Source organism: Balaenoptera borealis (genome assembly GCF_965194805.1).
Source record: "Balaenoptera borealis genome assembly, chromosome: 1".
Lineage (NCBI taxonomy): Eukaryota > Metazoa > Chordata > Mammalia > Artiodactyla > Balaenopteridae > Balaenoptera > Balaenoptera borealis.
The window spans coordinates 181,473,287-181,489,834 of NC_138860.1; the positions used below are offsets into that span (position 1 = coordinate 181,473,287).

Genomic DNA, 16,548 nt, shown 5'->3' on the forward strand with positions numbered 1-16,548 from the left:
GTTTATAAGATAAATATAAGAAGCAATGACCTGAAGGCACAGGAGAGTGACCAAAGCAGGCAGACACTGGAAGGGAGTTGACACTTGTAAGTATAGAGTGTTGCTTGGATAAATAAACTGTTTTTGCATGTTTTTTTTTTACCTGAGGGCAAGCCCCGGTTGATGTGGGAGTGCAAAGGCTAAAACTCCATTAAAAAAAAATCACAGTCTAGGGACTTCCCTGGTGGTGCAGTGGTTAAGAATGTGCCTGCCAATGCGGGGGACACGAGTTTGAGCCCTGGTCCGGGAAGATCCCACATGCCGCGGAGCAACTAAGCCCGTGTGCCACAACTACTGAGCCTGCAAGCCACAACTACTGAGCCCGCGTGCCACAACTACTGAAGCCCATGCGCCTAGAGCCCGTGCTCCACAACAAGAGAAGCCACCACAGTGAGAAGCCTGTGCACCGCAACAAAGAGTAGCCCCCACTCGCCGCAACTAGAGAAAGCCCGCGCAGCAATGAAGACCCAACGCAGCCAAAATTAATAAATAAATAAATTTATTGAAAACAAAAACAAAAAAACCCTACAGTCTTAGTGTGGTCACTAGCTTGAATGACCAGATGATATATTTGGAAGCTACCATAGCACCAGAAAATGAGGGGGAAATCCTGGAAAGAAGTACAGAGGGGGAGCCCCAAATTCTGTTTATGAACTGTGCCCAGATCTTGAGTTCAGCCATACTAATTGTTGCTTTAAAAAAAAATCAGGCCATGCTGAGGGCACCAGCAAGAGCAGGTGCGAGTGGGTGGCTGGTGGGGCTGGTGTGTCGGGTGGGCGGGCCGGAAGCTGGGTCACCTGAGCCCACGGCTTCCAGCACCCTGACCCACGCTCAGCTGGTCACTCTGGAGGGACACGGGGTGGGGGGGTGGGGGCTCCGAGCGGCCACACAGCGTAGAGCGGCGGCGGTGGCCTCAGGTTCTGAGTCTCTATAGAAGCTGAAATCCATCAATCTCCGTTCTTCAAAATGCAATGAAATGTACCAAAGACTGTATTCCGACTGGCACGTAGGACACGCATGGAACCAGATAAAGCTGGTCTTTGGGGGCACTGTCAAAACAGAAAGGAACCATTACTTTTATATATGTCGGAATCCAGAGTGGTTTGGGTACCGGGCCCTTGGAAACGATGGCTGCACTTACCTGCTGCCCAGTGTGTTGCAAACGAAAGGAAGCCATTCATTGCTCATCCACCCCAACCGGGGGTCCTTCACCCTAAACAGTGGGAGCAGGATATCTTATCCAAGAGGGTTCTGTCATCCAGTGCTACATCCCCAGGAACTCCCTCCAAAAAAAGGAAGAACCTGATCCTTTACAAAACAGATCAGTTAGTCCTTATCAACGATTTAAGAAAACATTCAGGGCTTCCCTGGTAGCGCAGTGGTTAAGAATCCGCCTGCCAATGCAGGGGACACAGGTTCAAGCCCTGGTCTGGGAAGATCCCACATGCTGCGGAGCAACTAAGCCCGCAAGCCACAACTACTGAGCCTGCGCACCGCAACTACTGAGCCTGCGCTCTAGAGCCTGCGAGCCACAACTACTGAGCCTGCGAGCCACAACAACTGAAGCCTGCACGCCTAGAGCCCGTGCTCTGAAACAAAGAGAAGACACCGCAATGAGAAGCAGGCGCACCGCAACAAAGAGTAGCCCCCTCTCGCTGCAACTAGAGAAAGCCCACGTGCAGCAACAAAGACCCAACACAGCCAAAAATAAAATAAATAAATAAAAATAAATAAACTTATTTAAAAAAAAGAAAACATTTAGATAATATGGGAAAGTTTTGATTCCAGTGCATCTAATAACTTCCGGTGTTTGGTTTGGAATGTTTTATTATGCAGCCATAAAAGGAGTGAATGTCGTTCCTTTTCTAGAACTTACTGGGTTACCTGACAGCATAGTAAACATTCTGAAAAATTCCCAGAGTGGAAATGCACTAACAGCATATGCCCTGTTGAAGATCGCACTGCCTACGTGGTACACTGTGACCCTGGGGGGGACTGCTTTCACTGTGAAGTATCTGCGCAGCCGCGGCTGCATGTCAACGCCACCTCCTGTGAAGGAGTATCTGCAGGACAGGATGGAGGAGACAAAGGAGCACCTCACAGAGAAGATGGAGGAGACAAAGGACAGGCTCACTGAAAAACTGCAAGAAACCAAAGGAAAGGTTTCTTTTAAGAAAAAAGTGGAATAAGGTGCCTTATATACCAGGTTATAGACAGTTCCTGCACTTTAACCCTTGGAGACTATGGACAAAGGTACATGCTCTTGATTATTTTTTTGGTTAGCAGCCTAAATATAGCAGTCCTCTGAGGGTTAAAGAACTGAGATAACTTTTTAAAGTTAAACATCACTAGAAAATCAGTGTTTTTTGAAAAGAAAAAATGAATCCAGTATAAGAATTTCATGTCGGTAGCAGCGTTAAGCAGTGGTCCATATCTTCAGTCATCCTTGCTTTGTGTTCAGATGCAGCTGTTGACTCCTTGAATAGCTGGTGCGGCCCTCCACAGATTTAACACTAGGTCTTCATCTTTGTTATTCATTGAGGTTTTAACTATATTCAGTTCTCAATGTGGCGACAAACTGTTACCATAAGAACTGCTTGTGAATAAGAGGATATTTAGTCTTTCTATAAAGACAGTATATAACGGTTACATACCAGTTAAAAGGTAGACTTCATATGAAGAAAGCTGAATGAAAATTGGGTCATGTATATGTAAATTAGATGTATTGGTTATATGTAAATGAAAAATTGACCCTTTAAAGATGATTTTTACGTGAAGCTTGCCATAATCAAATTTTTTAAGCAAATCTGTGCGGCATAGCACTTTCTCACCCAGAACGTAAAACTGTTATTCCTGCATCGTGTCCTCTCCAACTGATCTCTCAGAGGGAAAGGGAAAATCATTACACCTTAAGTTTGTGGTGGAGATCAAATATCCTTACCAGTGCCTGGAGCTTGTGGTTCTCAGCATTGCAGGTTTGGGAGGATGGGACCTGCCTGTCCCTGCCTCCTGGTCTCCACCAGCCAGAGTCGGTCTTGATTCCATTTTGGAGTAAAATTTTAAGATTGTAGCTGCTGTTTCCTCTTGCATTGAAACATCCTTACTTGAGCATTTTACTTAAATTTTTTAAATAGCAAAGCTATCATTAAAACCTGCTTGGAATGAAATTCAGTCATGTCAGATGTGAAAGTTGCCCCAATTTGTGTGGGTGTGTTTGAGGATGTGTTTGTGTGTTTCCTTTTGCTCTGCCTTTACTTCAGTTCTAACCTTTGAATTGAAAGAGGGAACGGGCCTCTTTCTAGACTGTCTTTGTTATGGGTGATCTGATAAGGCAAGAGAATGCCAGAAGTAGTCCCGCAGGCATCACTGCTGTGAGGCGGGGTTTTCGTATTAAATACTGAGTTTGGCCAAATTTAGAGAATACTTTAAAGGGAAAATAATGTTTACATTTGATACGTCTAATCATTATATTGGCTGTGCTGTGGTTGGACTCTTCTTTGTGGGGGTGGGTGGAGTGGTGAGGGGGCAGGGCTCACTCTGCCACATGCAGGCCTGATAAGGCAGGATGGTTTGTCTCCTGATACAGGTCGAACGTGTGATTTCAAATTGACAGCACATTTTCAAATCCAAAAAACAGTAAACATGTTTTAGCTTGTTTATTAAATAATTCACATTTTTGCGTATATTAAATGCTAAGATAGATATTAACAAATTTGTTTATTTTTAACCACTGAGACTGCCTGGTGTAAAATCATGTGTTATATGAAACTTTCTTTTTACTTTTCACGCTGCCTAGGGCGTGTTTTCCAATGAGGATAAATTGTGGGTCTTAGAAGCACTAATAATCCTGAGTTTCCACCTTTGGTTCAGCCCATTTGAGATTTGTTGCCATCCAGTTTCATAATTGTGTTGTGTTTGTCCAGTTACAGAAAGTGAGGCGCTGGGGAGTGCTTTGATAATCTCTAGTGAAACATTCTCTGAAGGTGTAAAAAAAAAAAAAAAAAAAATCACTCTTCTGAGAAGCATGATACAGTCCAGGGTTACTACAGCATGTTATTCACAAGGTCCAGCATACAACCCAGAATTACTAATCATACAAAGAAACAGTGAAAAGTGAAAAGACAATCAGTGGAGACCAGCCTTGAAGCAACCCAGTTGTGGGAACTAGCAGAAAGGACTTCAAGCAATTATAATTGTGTTCATAGATAAAGGAAGATACGCTCATGATGGGATAGGAAATCTCAGCAGAGAGAAACTATTGATATTTAAAAAGAACCAATGGAAAATCTGGAACTGAAAAATACAATATCTGAAATAGAAAATTCACTGGATAGGCTTAACAGCAGATTGGAAATGACAGTAGGAAGATTTGGTGAACCTGAAAGTAAATTACTAGGAAGTGTCTATTCTTAAGACAAAAAGGAAAAAAGATTTTTAAAAAAGAACCTCATTGATCCATGAAACAGTATCAGAAGGTCTAACACATGTGGAATTGGAGTCCCAGAAGGAGTGGAGTGGGGGAATGGGCAAAAAATATATTTGAAAAGGTAATGGCCAAGAATTCCTCAAGCTTGTGAAAAACATAATTTACATATTCAAGAATCTTAGTGAGGGCTTCCCTGGTGGCGCAGTGGTTAGGAATCCACCTGCCAATGCAGGGGACATGGGTTTGAGCCCAGGTCCAGGAAGATCCCACATGCTGCGGAGCAACTAAGCCCATGTGCCACAACTACTGAAGCCTGCATGCCTAGAGCCTGTGCTCTGCTACAAGAGAAGCCACCACAGTGAGAAGCCCATGCACTGCAACGAAGAGTAGCCCCCACTCGCTGCAACTAGAGGAAGCCCTCACAGAGCAATGAAGACCCAATGCAGCCATAAATAAGTAAATAGATAGATAGATAGATAGATAAATTTTAAAAAAAAAATCTTAGTGAACTCCAAGCCCAACATAAATAAATAAATAATTAATTAATAGGATCTTAGTGAACTCCAAGCAGGGTAGATACACAGAAAACCACCCAAGCACATCATAATCAAGTTACTGAAGATAAACAAAATCTTGAAAGCTATGAGAAAAAAACACATTGCATGCAGGGATATGAATGATTGTTTACTACTCATCAGAAATTACAGAAGCCAAAAGACAGTGGAATGTCTTCTCTCAGTTACTAAAAGGAAAGCTCTGTCAACTGAAATTCCGTATTCAGCAAAAAGATCTTCAAGATGAAGATGAAATTAAGACATTTTCAGATAACGAAAAGTAAAAGAAGTCATAGCTTCCTGTACCGCGTGAAAGAGGAAGTTTTTCAGGCTGAAGAAAAATAATACCAGGTGGGCCAGAGACCTGTGCCATATGAAAAAGGAAGTTTTTCAGGCTGAAGAAAAATAATGCCAGGTGGAAACTCAGCTCTTAGAAAAGTAATGAAAGGCACCATATATGATAAATACAAAACCATTTTTTCATCTTAACTTTATTAAAATAGATATGACTGTTTAAAACAAAATCATAGGGACTTCCCTGATGGTCCATTGGGTAAGACTCCATGCTCCCAGTCCGGAGGGCCTGAGTTTGATCCCTGGTCGGGGAACTAGGTCCCGCATGCATGCCGCAACTAAGAGTTGGCGTGCCGCAACTAAGAGTTCACCTGCCACGAGTAAGAAGTCCACATGCCACAACTAAAAGACCCAGCACAGCCTAAATAAATAAATAAATAATAGCATTTTTAAAAAACAAAACAAAATTATAACATTGTCTTACATAAAATATAACTTATATAGAGGTTGGAATGTTGTTGCGTGAAGTGGTACAATATTAACTCTAAATAGACTGAAAAGTTAAGGACATATAATTCTAGAGTAACCTTTTTTTTTTAATGCAGAGAGATATATAGCTAAAATGGAATTGGAATATATAAATTAAATATATCAAAATGGAATTCTGAAAATATTTACTTAATCTAGAAATACTACTTAAAAGAAGGCAGAAAAGAGAGAACAGGGAAAAAGTGTTGGAACAGATAGTAAAATGATAGACCCAAATCCAACCATATCAATAAGTACATCAAATGAAAAGAGACTAAACACTCCAATTAAATGGCAAAGATTGTCAGGATAAATAAAGAAGCGAAGCCCAACCACATGCTATTTACAAAAAATGCACTTAAAAAATTTTTTGGCCACACTGTGGGGCATGCAGGATCTTAGTTCCCCAACCAGGGATCGAACTCTCACCCCAGCAGTGGAAGTGTGGAGCCTTAACTACTGGACTGCCAGGGAGGTCCCCCAAAGTGCACTTTAAATATAAAGACACAGATAGGTTGAAAGTGAAAGAGTGGAAAACAATATCCATGCAATCTGCATTAAACATAAAAAAGAGTGGCTATGGTAATATCAGATAAAGTAGACTACAAGGCAGAGAACACTACTGGAAATAAGAGGGGACATTTCATAATGATAAGGGGATCATTTTATCAGGAAGACATAACAATCATAAATGTGATTATGAAATACACATTCTTTTTAAGTGCACATGCTACATTCACTAAGATACTGGGCCATAAAACAAATTTCAATAAATTTCAAAAAGTTGGAATCTTACAGGGTATAATCTCTGACCACAGTGGAATTAAAATTTAAAGCAGTAAACAGCAAGATAATTTAGGTATCAAAGCAGAAATCACAAGGGAAATTAGAAAAGATATTGAACTAAATGATAATGAAAATATAGCATTTCAAAATATGCAAGATGCATCTAAAGCAGTGCTTAGAGGGAAATTTATAGCTTCAAATGCATACATTAAAAGAAGAAAGGTTTAGAATCAGTGATCTAAGATTCTACCCTAAGAAGGTAGAAAAATAAGAGCAAGGTAAACCAAAAGCAAGTAGAAAAAGGAAATAATAAAAATTAAGAGCAAATAGGATGGGGGCTGGGGGGAAGACAGCTGGTAGAAAAAAATAAAACCAAAAGTTGGTTTTTTTGGAAACAACAAATTTGATCATCTCCTAGCCAGACTGGAGAAAAATAAGAGAAAACAAAATCCCAATGTCAAGATAGAAAGAGAGCCTATGGATATTAAAATGATACCAAGAGAGTATTATGAATAACTTTATGACAAATTCAATAATTGATGAAATGGACAAATTCCTTGAAAAAAATACAACTTACCAGATTGACATAAGATGAAATAGAAAATATGAATAGTTCTGTGTTACAGAAATTAAATGTGTTATCAAAAACATTTTCACATGGAAAAATCCAGGCCCAGGTGGCTTCACTGGTGAATCATATCACACATTTAAGAAAAATCTAACACCAATATTCTTTCAGAAAATAAACAAGGAATATTCATTTCCTAGTTCATTTTATGAGGCCATCATAACCTGATACCAAAATCTAACAAAGACATTACAAAAACGAAAATTACAAATTGGTATCATTCGTGAACATAGACACAAAAATCCTTAAGAAATTTTAGCAGTTCAAATCTAGCAATCTATAAAAAGGGATAATGCCTTAATGACCAAGTTTCAGTTTATCTCAGGAATATGAAGTTGGCTTAACACTGGAAAATCAATCATTGTAATTCATCATACAAAGGATAAAGGGGAAAAGCCATAACTCTGCAAATTTGAAAAAGAAGGAAACTTCCTCAACCAGATAAAGAGTATCTAGGGACTTCCCTGGTGGTCCAGTGGGTAAGACTCCACGCTCCCAATGCAGGGGGCCCGGGTTCAATCCCTGGTCAAGGAACTAGATCCTGCACGCATGCCGCAACTAAGAGTTTGCATGCCGCAGCTAAGACCCGGCACAGCCAAGATAGATAGATAGACAGGTAAATAAATAATAAAAATAAATCTTTTTTTTTAAAAAAAGAGTATGTATGGAAAAAGCTACAGCTAACAACATGCTTAATTGTGAAATATTGAATGCTTTATCCATAAGACCTGGAACAAAACAAAGATGTCCACTCTCCACTTCTATTCAGCATTTTACTGTACATTCTAACTAGTGCATTAAAGGCAAATGAAAGAAATAAAAGACATGAAGATTGAAAATGAGGGAATTAAATTGTCTCTAGTCACAAATAACTTGATTGTTTACATATAAAATTCCAAGGAATCTACAAAACTACAAGAACATACTAAGTAAATTTAGCAAGGTTGCAGGATACAAGGTCAATATGCAAAAATAATTTTTTTATACTAGCATCAACCATTCAGAATTTTAAGGTTTTAACCAGGGAAATTAGGCAAGAAAAGGAAATTGGAAAGTAAGAAGGAAACTCTCGGGCCCTTCCACCCGACCGCCATGAGCACCAAGCAGGTCACTTGCAGGTATTTTATGCATGGTATGTGTCGGGAAGGAAACCAGTGCCTGTTCTCACAGGACTTGGCAAACAGCAAGCCATCTACCATCTGCAAATACTACCAGAATGGCTGTTGCGCCTACGGAACTTGTTGCAGATACGATCACACGAGGCCCTCTGCTGCAGCTGGTGGGGCCATGGGCACTGTTCCCCACGGGGTGCCCTCCCTTGGTTTCCACAGTCCTCACCCTCCTTCTTACCTCACTGCATCAATCGTGAAAACTAACTTACACGAGCCTGGGAAACGTGAAAAGAGGACATTGGTACTTAGAGACCGAAATCTCTCTGGCATGGCTGAAGAAAAGACTTGCCCAAGTGTGGTGAGTAATCCCGGAGGCTGCAGCGACCTGCAGAACAGCCCGGAGCTGAAGCCGCATTCCTACCTAGAAGCAATCAGCAGTGGCCGCGACAACTTAGAAGCTAGCATCTCCTACAGCAGCGAGCAGCAGCTGTGCCCCTACGCAGCTGCCGGGGAGTGCCGATTTGGGGATGCTTGTGTCTACCTGCATGGGGAAGTTTGTGAAATCTGTAGGTTACAAGTCCTGAACCCCTTCGACCCAGAGCACAGGAAAGCTCACGAGAAGATCTGCATGTCAACATTCGAACACGAGATGGAGAAGGCCTTTGCCTTCCAGGCGAGTCAGGACAAAGTGTGCAGCATCTGCATGGAGGTTATCCTCGAGAAGGCGTCAGCCTCGGAGCGGAGGTTCGGGATCCTTTCCAACTGCAACCACACGTATTGCCTGTCCTGCATCCGGCAGTGGAGGTGTGCCAAGCAGTTTGAGAACCCAATCATCAAGTCTTGTCCAGAGTGCCATGTGATATCAGAGTTTGTAATTCCAAGTGTGTATTGGGTAGAAGATCAGAATAAAAAGAACGAGTTGATTGAAGCTTTCAAACAGGGAATGGGAAAAAAAGTTTGTAAATACTTTGAGCAAGGCAAAGGGACCTGCCCGTTTGGAAGCAAATCCCTTTACCGCCATGCTTACCCTGATGGGCGGCTAGCAGAACCAGAGAAGCCTCGGAAACAGCTCAGTTCTGAAGGCACTGTGAGGTTCTTTAATTCAGTGCGGCTCTGGGATTTCATTGAGAACCGAGAGAGCCAGCATGTCCACAACACTGAAGACGTCGACATGACAGAGCTTGGGGACCTCTTCATGCACCTCTCCGGAGTGGAGTCATCAGAACCCTGAAGAGTAGGTGGTCGCCCTGCATCTTCGGCTCCACCAGCCGAGCCTTCCCCAAGCCAGGGTGTGCAGAGCTTCCTTCACGGCAGCCTGGGGTGGCGTGTCACTTGGATTTGAGTGGGGTTGTATTTAACCTTGGTCTCATCCACTCCATTATTACAGCCATGGGAAGAGTGAGGATATAAAATAACCTTAACATATATGGAATCGCTGCTTCTCTAGTTGCTATTTATCTTAGTTGCACCTCAAACTCCTCAGGGGGGGCAGCTGACCAGCCAGAGTTTTCATTGATTGATTCAGACCAGCCTGGCTCCCGTCCTCGAGGACCGTGCAGGTGCCCCTAAAAGCAGCAGATTCATTTATCTTACCAAAGGATTCCTGTGTGGTGAACCTCCCTAGTATACTGAAATAGTGTGGTCAACACTGGATTTGTATATTGCTTTTCAAAACCACACTGCACACCTTAGCACAAAACTTGACTTAGGGCTCCGCAGTGTCCCAAATCAGGGGAGAAGTCTTGCTGCGGGACGTTCAGCAGACAGGTATAAACCTTCTTACCTGGGGGTGGGGTGGGGGTGGGGGCTCTTGAAGTAGCAGGAAGCAGAGATACGGCCCCTCTTTTACGGTTTGTGTTAGGGTCACAATCGGAGTAATCTTGCACACATGCCTCCAGGGAAACTCTCACCTGCTGGCTTGTGCCCCGAGGGCTCATGTGTGTTTTTATCTGTAAAACCTGGCTTTGATTTGAAATTTTATAATAACTTAACAGCACCCAACAACACTTTCTGGTTCTGATCTAGCGGTGGTCCTGAAGAGAACTGAGTTCTGTCATCAGTAGTGATTTTAATTGAACGAACATAACCTTGTGAATCAGAACTCAGTCCAAGCCTAAATTATTTTTATAGACAGCTGTAGACACCAAATGTTTTATTAAAGAAGAAAGTCTACTCTTTACCTGATTTGGAATAAGAAGGGTGACAAAGGCTGAGTTCAATTCCCAGCAGAGGCTCTGGGCCCATTTCCTGTTTCTTGAGTTCTGCTCCCAAAGGCATGAACAAATGGAGTTCAAGCTGTGAGCTCAGGATTTAAAAGGAGGAAACAGCCATTAAACCTACATTTAATTTATTTTATTAAAATAACAAATTGAATAACTGTATTTTGTCAGGCGCAATAAAAACAAAATTAAACCCAAATTATCAAGAAAAAAAAAAAAAGGAAACTCTCTTTTCACAGATCACATGACCTTGTATATAGAAAATCCTAACAAATTCACACCAAAAAATTATTAGAATCAATAAATTAGTTCAGCAAAGTTGTAGGATACAAGTTAAGTATATAAAAATCAATTGTATTTCTGTACACCAGCAATGAACAATCCTAAAATAAGAAAATGATTCCATTTACAGTAACATCAAAAAGAATAAAATACTTAGGAACAAACTTGGCAAAAGAAACGCAAGACTGAAAACTATAGGACATTGTTGAAAGAAACTAACAAAGACCTAAATAAATGGAAAGATATTTCATGTTTCTGGGTTGGAAGACTTAATATTTTTAAGGTGGCAGTGCACCCCCAAGTTTATATACAGATTCATTGTAATCACTCTCAAACCCCAGTAGCCTTTTTTTTGCAGAAATTGACAAGCTGATCCTAAAATTCATATGGAAGTGCAAGGGACAAAGAATAGCCAAAACAATCGATTTCTATGTACCAAAATGTTATTTGCAGCATTGTGTGTAATAGGGAAGGATTTTAAGCAACCTAAGTGTTCTTCCATAGGAAAATGGTTACGTAATTACAGTCCCTTGGCAGAGTTGTTTTTAATGAAAAAAGCAAGATACTATTATATATATATTGCATTTTTTTAAGTCTGAGAAAATTTATACCAAACTCTTAATATTGCCTACCTATTATGAAATTTAGCATGAGACAGTTTAAAGGAAGAGCTTTAGCTTTTTAGCTATTTATATTTAATTTTTATAAAATGCAAATACTAGCTTTTGTAATACGTAATTTAAAACATGCCAGGACAAGAATAGACAGATCATTAGAATAAAAAAAGTTCTAGGGAATTCCCTGCCAGTCCAGTGGTTAGGACTCCATGATTTCACTGCCAAGGGCCCACGTTCAATCCCTGGTCAGGGAACTAAGATCCCACAAGCCACGCGGCATGGCCAAAAAAAAAGGAGTTCCAAAATAGACTACATTATATATAAAATTCTAGTATAGAATGGGGTGGTTGGAGGGGGAGTATCACAAATCAGAAGCAAAAGAGGGTTTTTAGTCAGTCAGTGATTTGGGGCAGTTGATTAGCAATTTTTGCAATTTGGGGGAAATAATTTTAAAATGGAAGAAATGGAAGAAAATTCAAAATATTCATCAAACCTCAGGAAGGAGTGTGGTCTTTTAGACTTAAAAGAGGATAGTATCATAAGGGGAAAAGTGGTCAGCTTTTAACAATGTAAACATTTAAATTTTATGTGTGTTTTAAAATTCTGACTACTGGGGGTTTCCCTGGGGGGCCAGTGGTTAAGACTCTGCGCTGTCAGTGCAGGCGGCGCGGGTTTGATCCCTGGTCGGGGAACTAGGATCCCACATGCTGCGTGGAGCGACCTTTAAAAAAAATAAAAGTGAAAAAAAAAACTTGATTACCAAAATCAGAAGTCAGATAGCCAGTTGCTGGTTGAGGGCGGGAGCAAGATTAGCAACAGATGTATTAGATGTGTGATACTGTGATATATATTTGGTCTTACGTTTCTGTCTTCTAAAACCCTTGTAATCCTAAAGAATAAGAACTATAGGGTCATCTTTTGTTATATTTTGTTTTCGTTCCCAGTTCCTGAAATAGCTTCAGAAAATAATAAAGGTGAAATGGGTATCTTTTGTTACTCATAACAAGCCCCTTTCAACCACACCTGAGTTTATATTAATGCGGTGATTCCTTAAAAGCCCCTAGATAACCACTGGATGGGGGCTGGTTGCTAGGGAATCCAACCATGTGATTAGAGGGCTGGAAATTTCAGCCCCATCCCCTGACCTCCCAGGAGGGGAGAGGGGGTAGAGGTTGAATCAGTTACCAGAGACCAATGGTATAGTCAATCATCCCTACGTAATTAAGCCTTCATAAAAATCCTTAAAGTACACGGTTCAGAGAACTTGGGTTGGTAAACTCCAGGAGGTGCTGGGAAAGTGGCCTGCAGGAGAGGGTATGGAAGCTCTCCTCCCCTTCCCACATACCTTGCCCTGTGCATCTCTTCCATTTGGCTGTTGCAGGGTTGATCCTTTTATAATAAACCAGTAATATAGTCAGTAAACTTTTTTTTTTTAATTCTGTGAGCCACTCCGATTGATAGTGGCAGAATTGAGTTATACTGTGGGACACCCACTTGGTGTTGCAGAATTGCTTGGCATGGGAAAGACACCCACACATTTGGTGACTAGAAGTGAAGTACTGGGAGTTAGTAGTACAGAAAAACAGAAGAGTTTTTGTTTTAGAAGATGGTAGGCTCAGATCTTTAAAAGAAAAAAAAAAAAAAAAATCCCCGGACTTCAGTAAACAAAAGGCAAAGAACATGGACAGACTGAGTCTATAGAATTAGTCCACTAGAATGAACGCTCTGTGCGGGCAGGAATTTGCATCTGTTTTGTCCTCTGGTGTATCTCTAGCACCTAGAACAGAACCTGGTACAGAGCAGGCTTTCAGTAAATAACTGGTAAGTGAGGAAAGCTCAGTGAATTTATGACAAATATTCAACCACTGTAGTATTCAGAGATCTCAAATTAAAACACTGACAGTAATAACACTTCTCCATTCTCAGAATAGCAGAGGTTTTTAAAGGTTACAATTCCCAGTGTTAGCAGAGGTATAGTGAAAAGGGTATAGTATATTGTCGGTAGAAATACGTACAGATAATGCAGGTATGTTAACCAACCTTATTATGGTAATCATTTCACTATATATCAAATTACCATGTTATACACCTTAAATTTACACACTATTATTTGTCAATCATCTCAAAGCTGAGGGGAAAAAAGAAATAGAGACAAAGAAAGGAAATTGGAGGGGGGGGGGGCGCATATTTTTTTAAATCCCATTCATAGAAAATTACTGAGAGGACCACGGGTAGGGGTGGCAACCAGGAAATAGATTTGCTGAGCGCTTCTCTGTGCCAGGTGCTATGACAATTGCATGTTTTGTTTTGTTTTTTAATTTTATTGAAGTATAGTTGATTTACAGTGTTGTGTTAATTTCTGCTGTACAGCAAAGTGACTCAGTTATACATACATGTATTCTGTTATACATATATTCTTTTTCATATTCTTTTTCATTATAGTTTATCACAGGATATTGAATATAGTTCACTGTGCTATACAGTAGGACCTTGTTGTTGCATGTTTTTATTTAATCTTCATAATAATCCTGTGATACAAATAATAATTCCATTTTACAGATAAAGAGACTGAGACTCAGAGAGAATAAGCCATTTCCATAGAGTCACAGTCTCTGCATGATAATAATCATAGTGAGACCGAATGTATGTGGCAGACACTGCTCTGAGTGTTTCATTTTCCTGTATGTTAATTCACCTGCAGCAGTCCTGTGAGATGTGGGCGTTGCTCTCTGTGCTTTGTAGATGGGAAGCTGTTAACTAACCATATAAAGCTACTTACTATTTTTGTCCAAAAAAATAAAACTAAAATTTGAAATAAATTATTTGGGAAAACTTTTCAGGGAGCTTTAGAAGAAAAACTAAAAACTGCCAGTATATGGAAGTTGTCTCCTAACCTAAATATTTCTCTTCATCTTTAACTTTCCATTTCCTAGAAATGTACATGCAGTGTGGCACTTAAAATGTGTAAGAACTCTGCTGTACTTAAAATGTGTAAGAATGTGCACAAATAAAACTATGGAAAAAATTCTGAATGTGACCTGAGAAGGCCATGGATAAGAAGAGCAGCTAATATATGCAGCTGTCTCAGATCATATTATGATAAAGTGTAGGGAGATTGAACTTCACATAAATACAACTGGGTCTGTTTGTTATTTTTGTGAGTTTTTTTCTTTTCTTTTTTTTTTGTCAGCTGTGGTCCTATGGTGTTGGATGCTTTAATCAAGATTAAGAATGAAATTGATTCTACCTTGACCTTCCGAAGATCCTGCAGAGAAGGTAAGCATTTCCTTCCCTGTTGTTAGGCTTGGACACTTTTGTTCTGTTTCCCAAAAGAGGCCTGGGCTGGCCAGAACTGATACCAGGGGATACCTGGAGGATGGCTGCAGCGCTCTGCCAGGTGACCTTGCCACAAGTCACACGTCCTTTTCTTGGGCAGAAGTGTTGGAAATTTGAACTGTGGTATAAGTTCTGGTTTCTAAGTTTGCTTCCCTTCAGGAGCTTTCACTTGCATGGTTACTGCTTCTGGCGGTCCCTGTGAGCTGCTGCACCCTTCAAGGACCAGCTCAGATATGCTAGCTGGTCACCGCGGAGCTCGTTCTTTAGGGGGGTAGTGGGGAATTTCTCGCTGGTGCTCGTGCACACTTAACACTTGTCCAACAAGGGGGACATGCGTCCCCTTCCAGCTCCCAGCATTACACGTGCACAGGGCAGGTGGTCAGTAGGAATGTTCTGGATGGAAACAGCGATTCCTACAGTGTGCTGCTGATTCCAGGCAGTGTGCATACCGACGTTCCTTAATAGCTATGTATTGATTTTATGTACTAGAAAAATATAATTACTAATGACAGTGTAACAGTGATAGAAATGATTTTTAAATATGAATTTAAGGTAAAATGAGTTGATTGAAAGTAAACTCCCAAGTAATCATTCAGATGGTTCTCAGGTGTGGGAAAAATCACACGGGGTGCTATGACGGCTAAGTGATCCTGATGGCTGTGGAACACAGACTGTGCAGACTCCATTCTGTGCACTTTACGTGAGATAGGTGCTGTTACCATTTACACTCAGCGTACGTGTGAAAAAACTGAGGCCCAGGGAGGTTAAGGGACTTCTGAAAGGACACAGAGATGGTGAGTCGGGAGCCAGGACCCAGCCAAAGTTGTCAGATTCCAGAATTGCACTCTCAGGTGATACACTCCCTGGCCGGGCTCGGAAAACCTGGGATAAAACCAAAACAGCTGGGGCCAAGACCAAGGGCCGTGATCGAACTTTCTCCCTAAAATAACCTTCCATAAAAGAAAAAGTCATTATAGCTATTGGCCCATCGCTCTTTATCTGTGTTCTGCTGTACATCTCAAGCATTTAAAGTCCTACTTCTAAGACATCTGTTTTGATTCAGCTAATCTTACAGGATTGGATTCAATGTAGCAGATGCTAACGGGTATGGTAGTTTGGCTGAATCCTGCTGTTTAGGGAACATTCTGCTGTAATTAAGTACCAGCCTTCCCACATAAGTCCTGACAACACAGGAAATAGACGCTTTTCAGTAAGTTTCCCCATAAGACTCTTTCAGAGCCAAGAGCACAAGGTGTGGCCCATGTGGGCAAAAATTTAAAAATGAGGCAGAATGATATTAATTGCGGCTACTTTTGTTTCCCTTGTAGTTTGTGAAGAGAATTTCCAGGGGAACCTTTTTAAGAGAAGTTTCGTTGGATTTTTTTTATTATTATTATTGTATACCATTTCTTATAAAAGCATACTGCTCTGTTGTATGCCAGGCACACATAAATGTGCTGATAATATTCGATCTCTTGGGGAACTGTAGGAGTATTTGCTTAAGATGGATATTTGTGTCCTGTTATACCTTTATTAAGATTAACAGGAGAGGGAGAGAAAGTGGTAACCCAGTTCAAGTTTCACAAGTAACCACATTTCTCCGGCCTAACTACCTTCAAAAAACAGCTTCAGAAGAAGTGGTAGCAGGGGCTTAGAGTGCGTAGTCATTTGTAACTCTGAAATACCTAGGAAAGTCCATACACAGGAAATGAGTCCAGGCTAAGAAA

General features: G+C 40.8%; 1 protein-coding gene and 2 pseudogenes across 3 annotated transcripts in view; all 3 read left to right on the forward strand.

The window, feature by feature from the left end:
- SDHB (succinate dehydrogenase complex iron sulfur subunit B) overlaps positions 1-16,548 on the forward strand; it is a 37,604-nt gene that overhangs the window by 12,627 nt on the left and 8,429 nt on the right. Inside the window, exon 3 of the mRNA XM_082403042.1 lies at positions 14,676-14,761. Within this exon, the coding sequence (XP_082259168.1) occupies positions 14,676-14,761 (86 nt within the window). The remainder of the gene's footprint in view (positions 1-14,675; positions 14,762-16,548) is intronic.
- LOC309610549 (protein FAM210A pseudogene) lies at positions 1,018-7,513 on the forward strand (annotated as a pseudogene). The gene is made up of 2 exons: positions 1,018-1,400; positions 1,802-7,513. The product of its transcript is annotated as a protein FAM210A pseudogene (transcript).
- On the forward strand, positions 8,306-13,160 carry LOC309633765 (E3 ubiquitin-protein ligase makorin-2 pseudogene; annotated as a pseudogene). The gene has a single exon. The product of its transcript is annotated as an E3 ubiquitin-protein ligase makorin-2 pseudogene (transcript).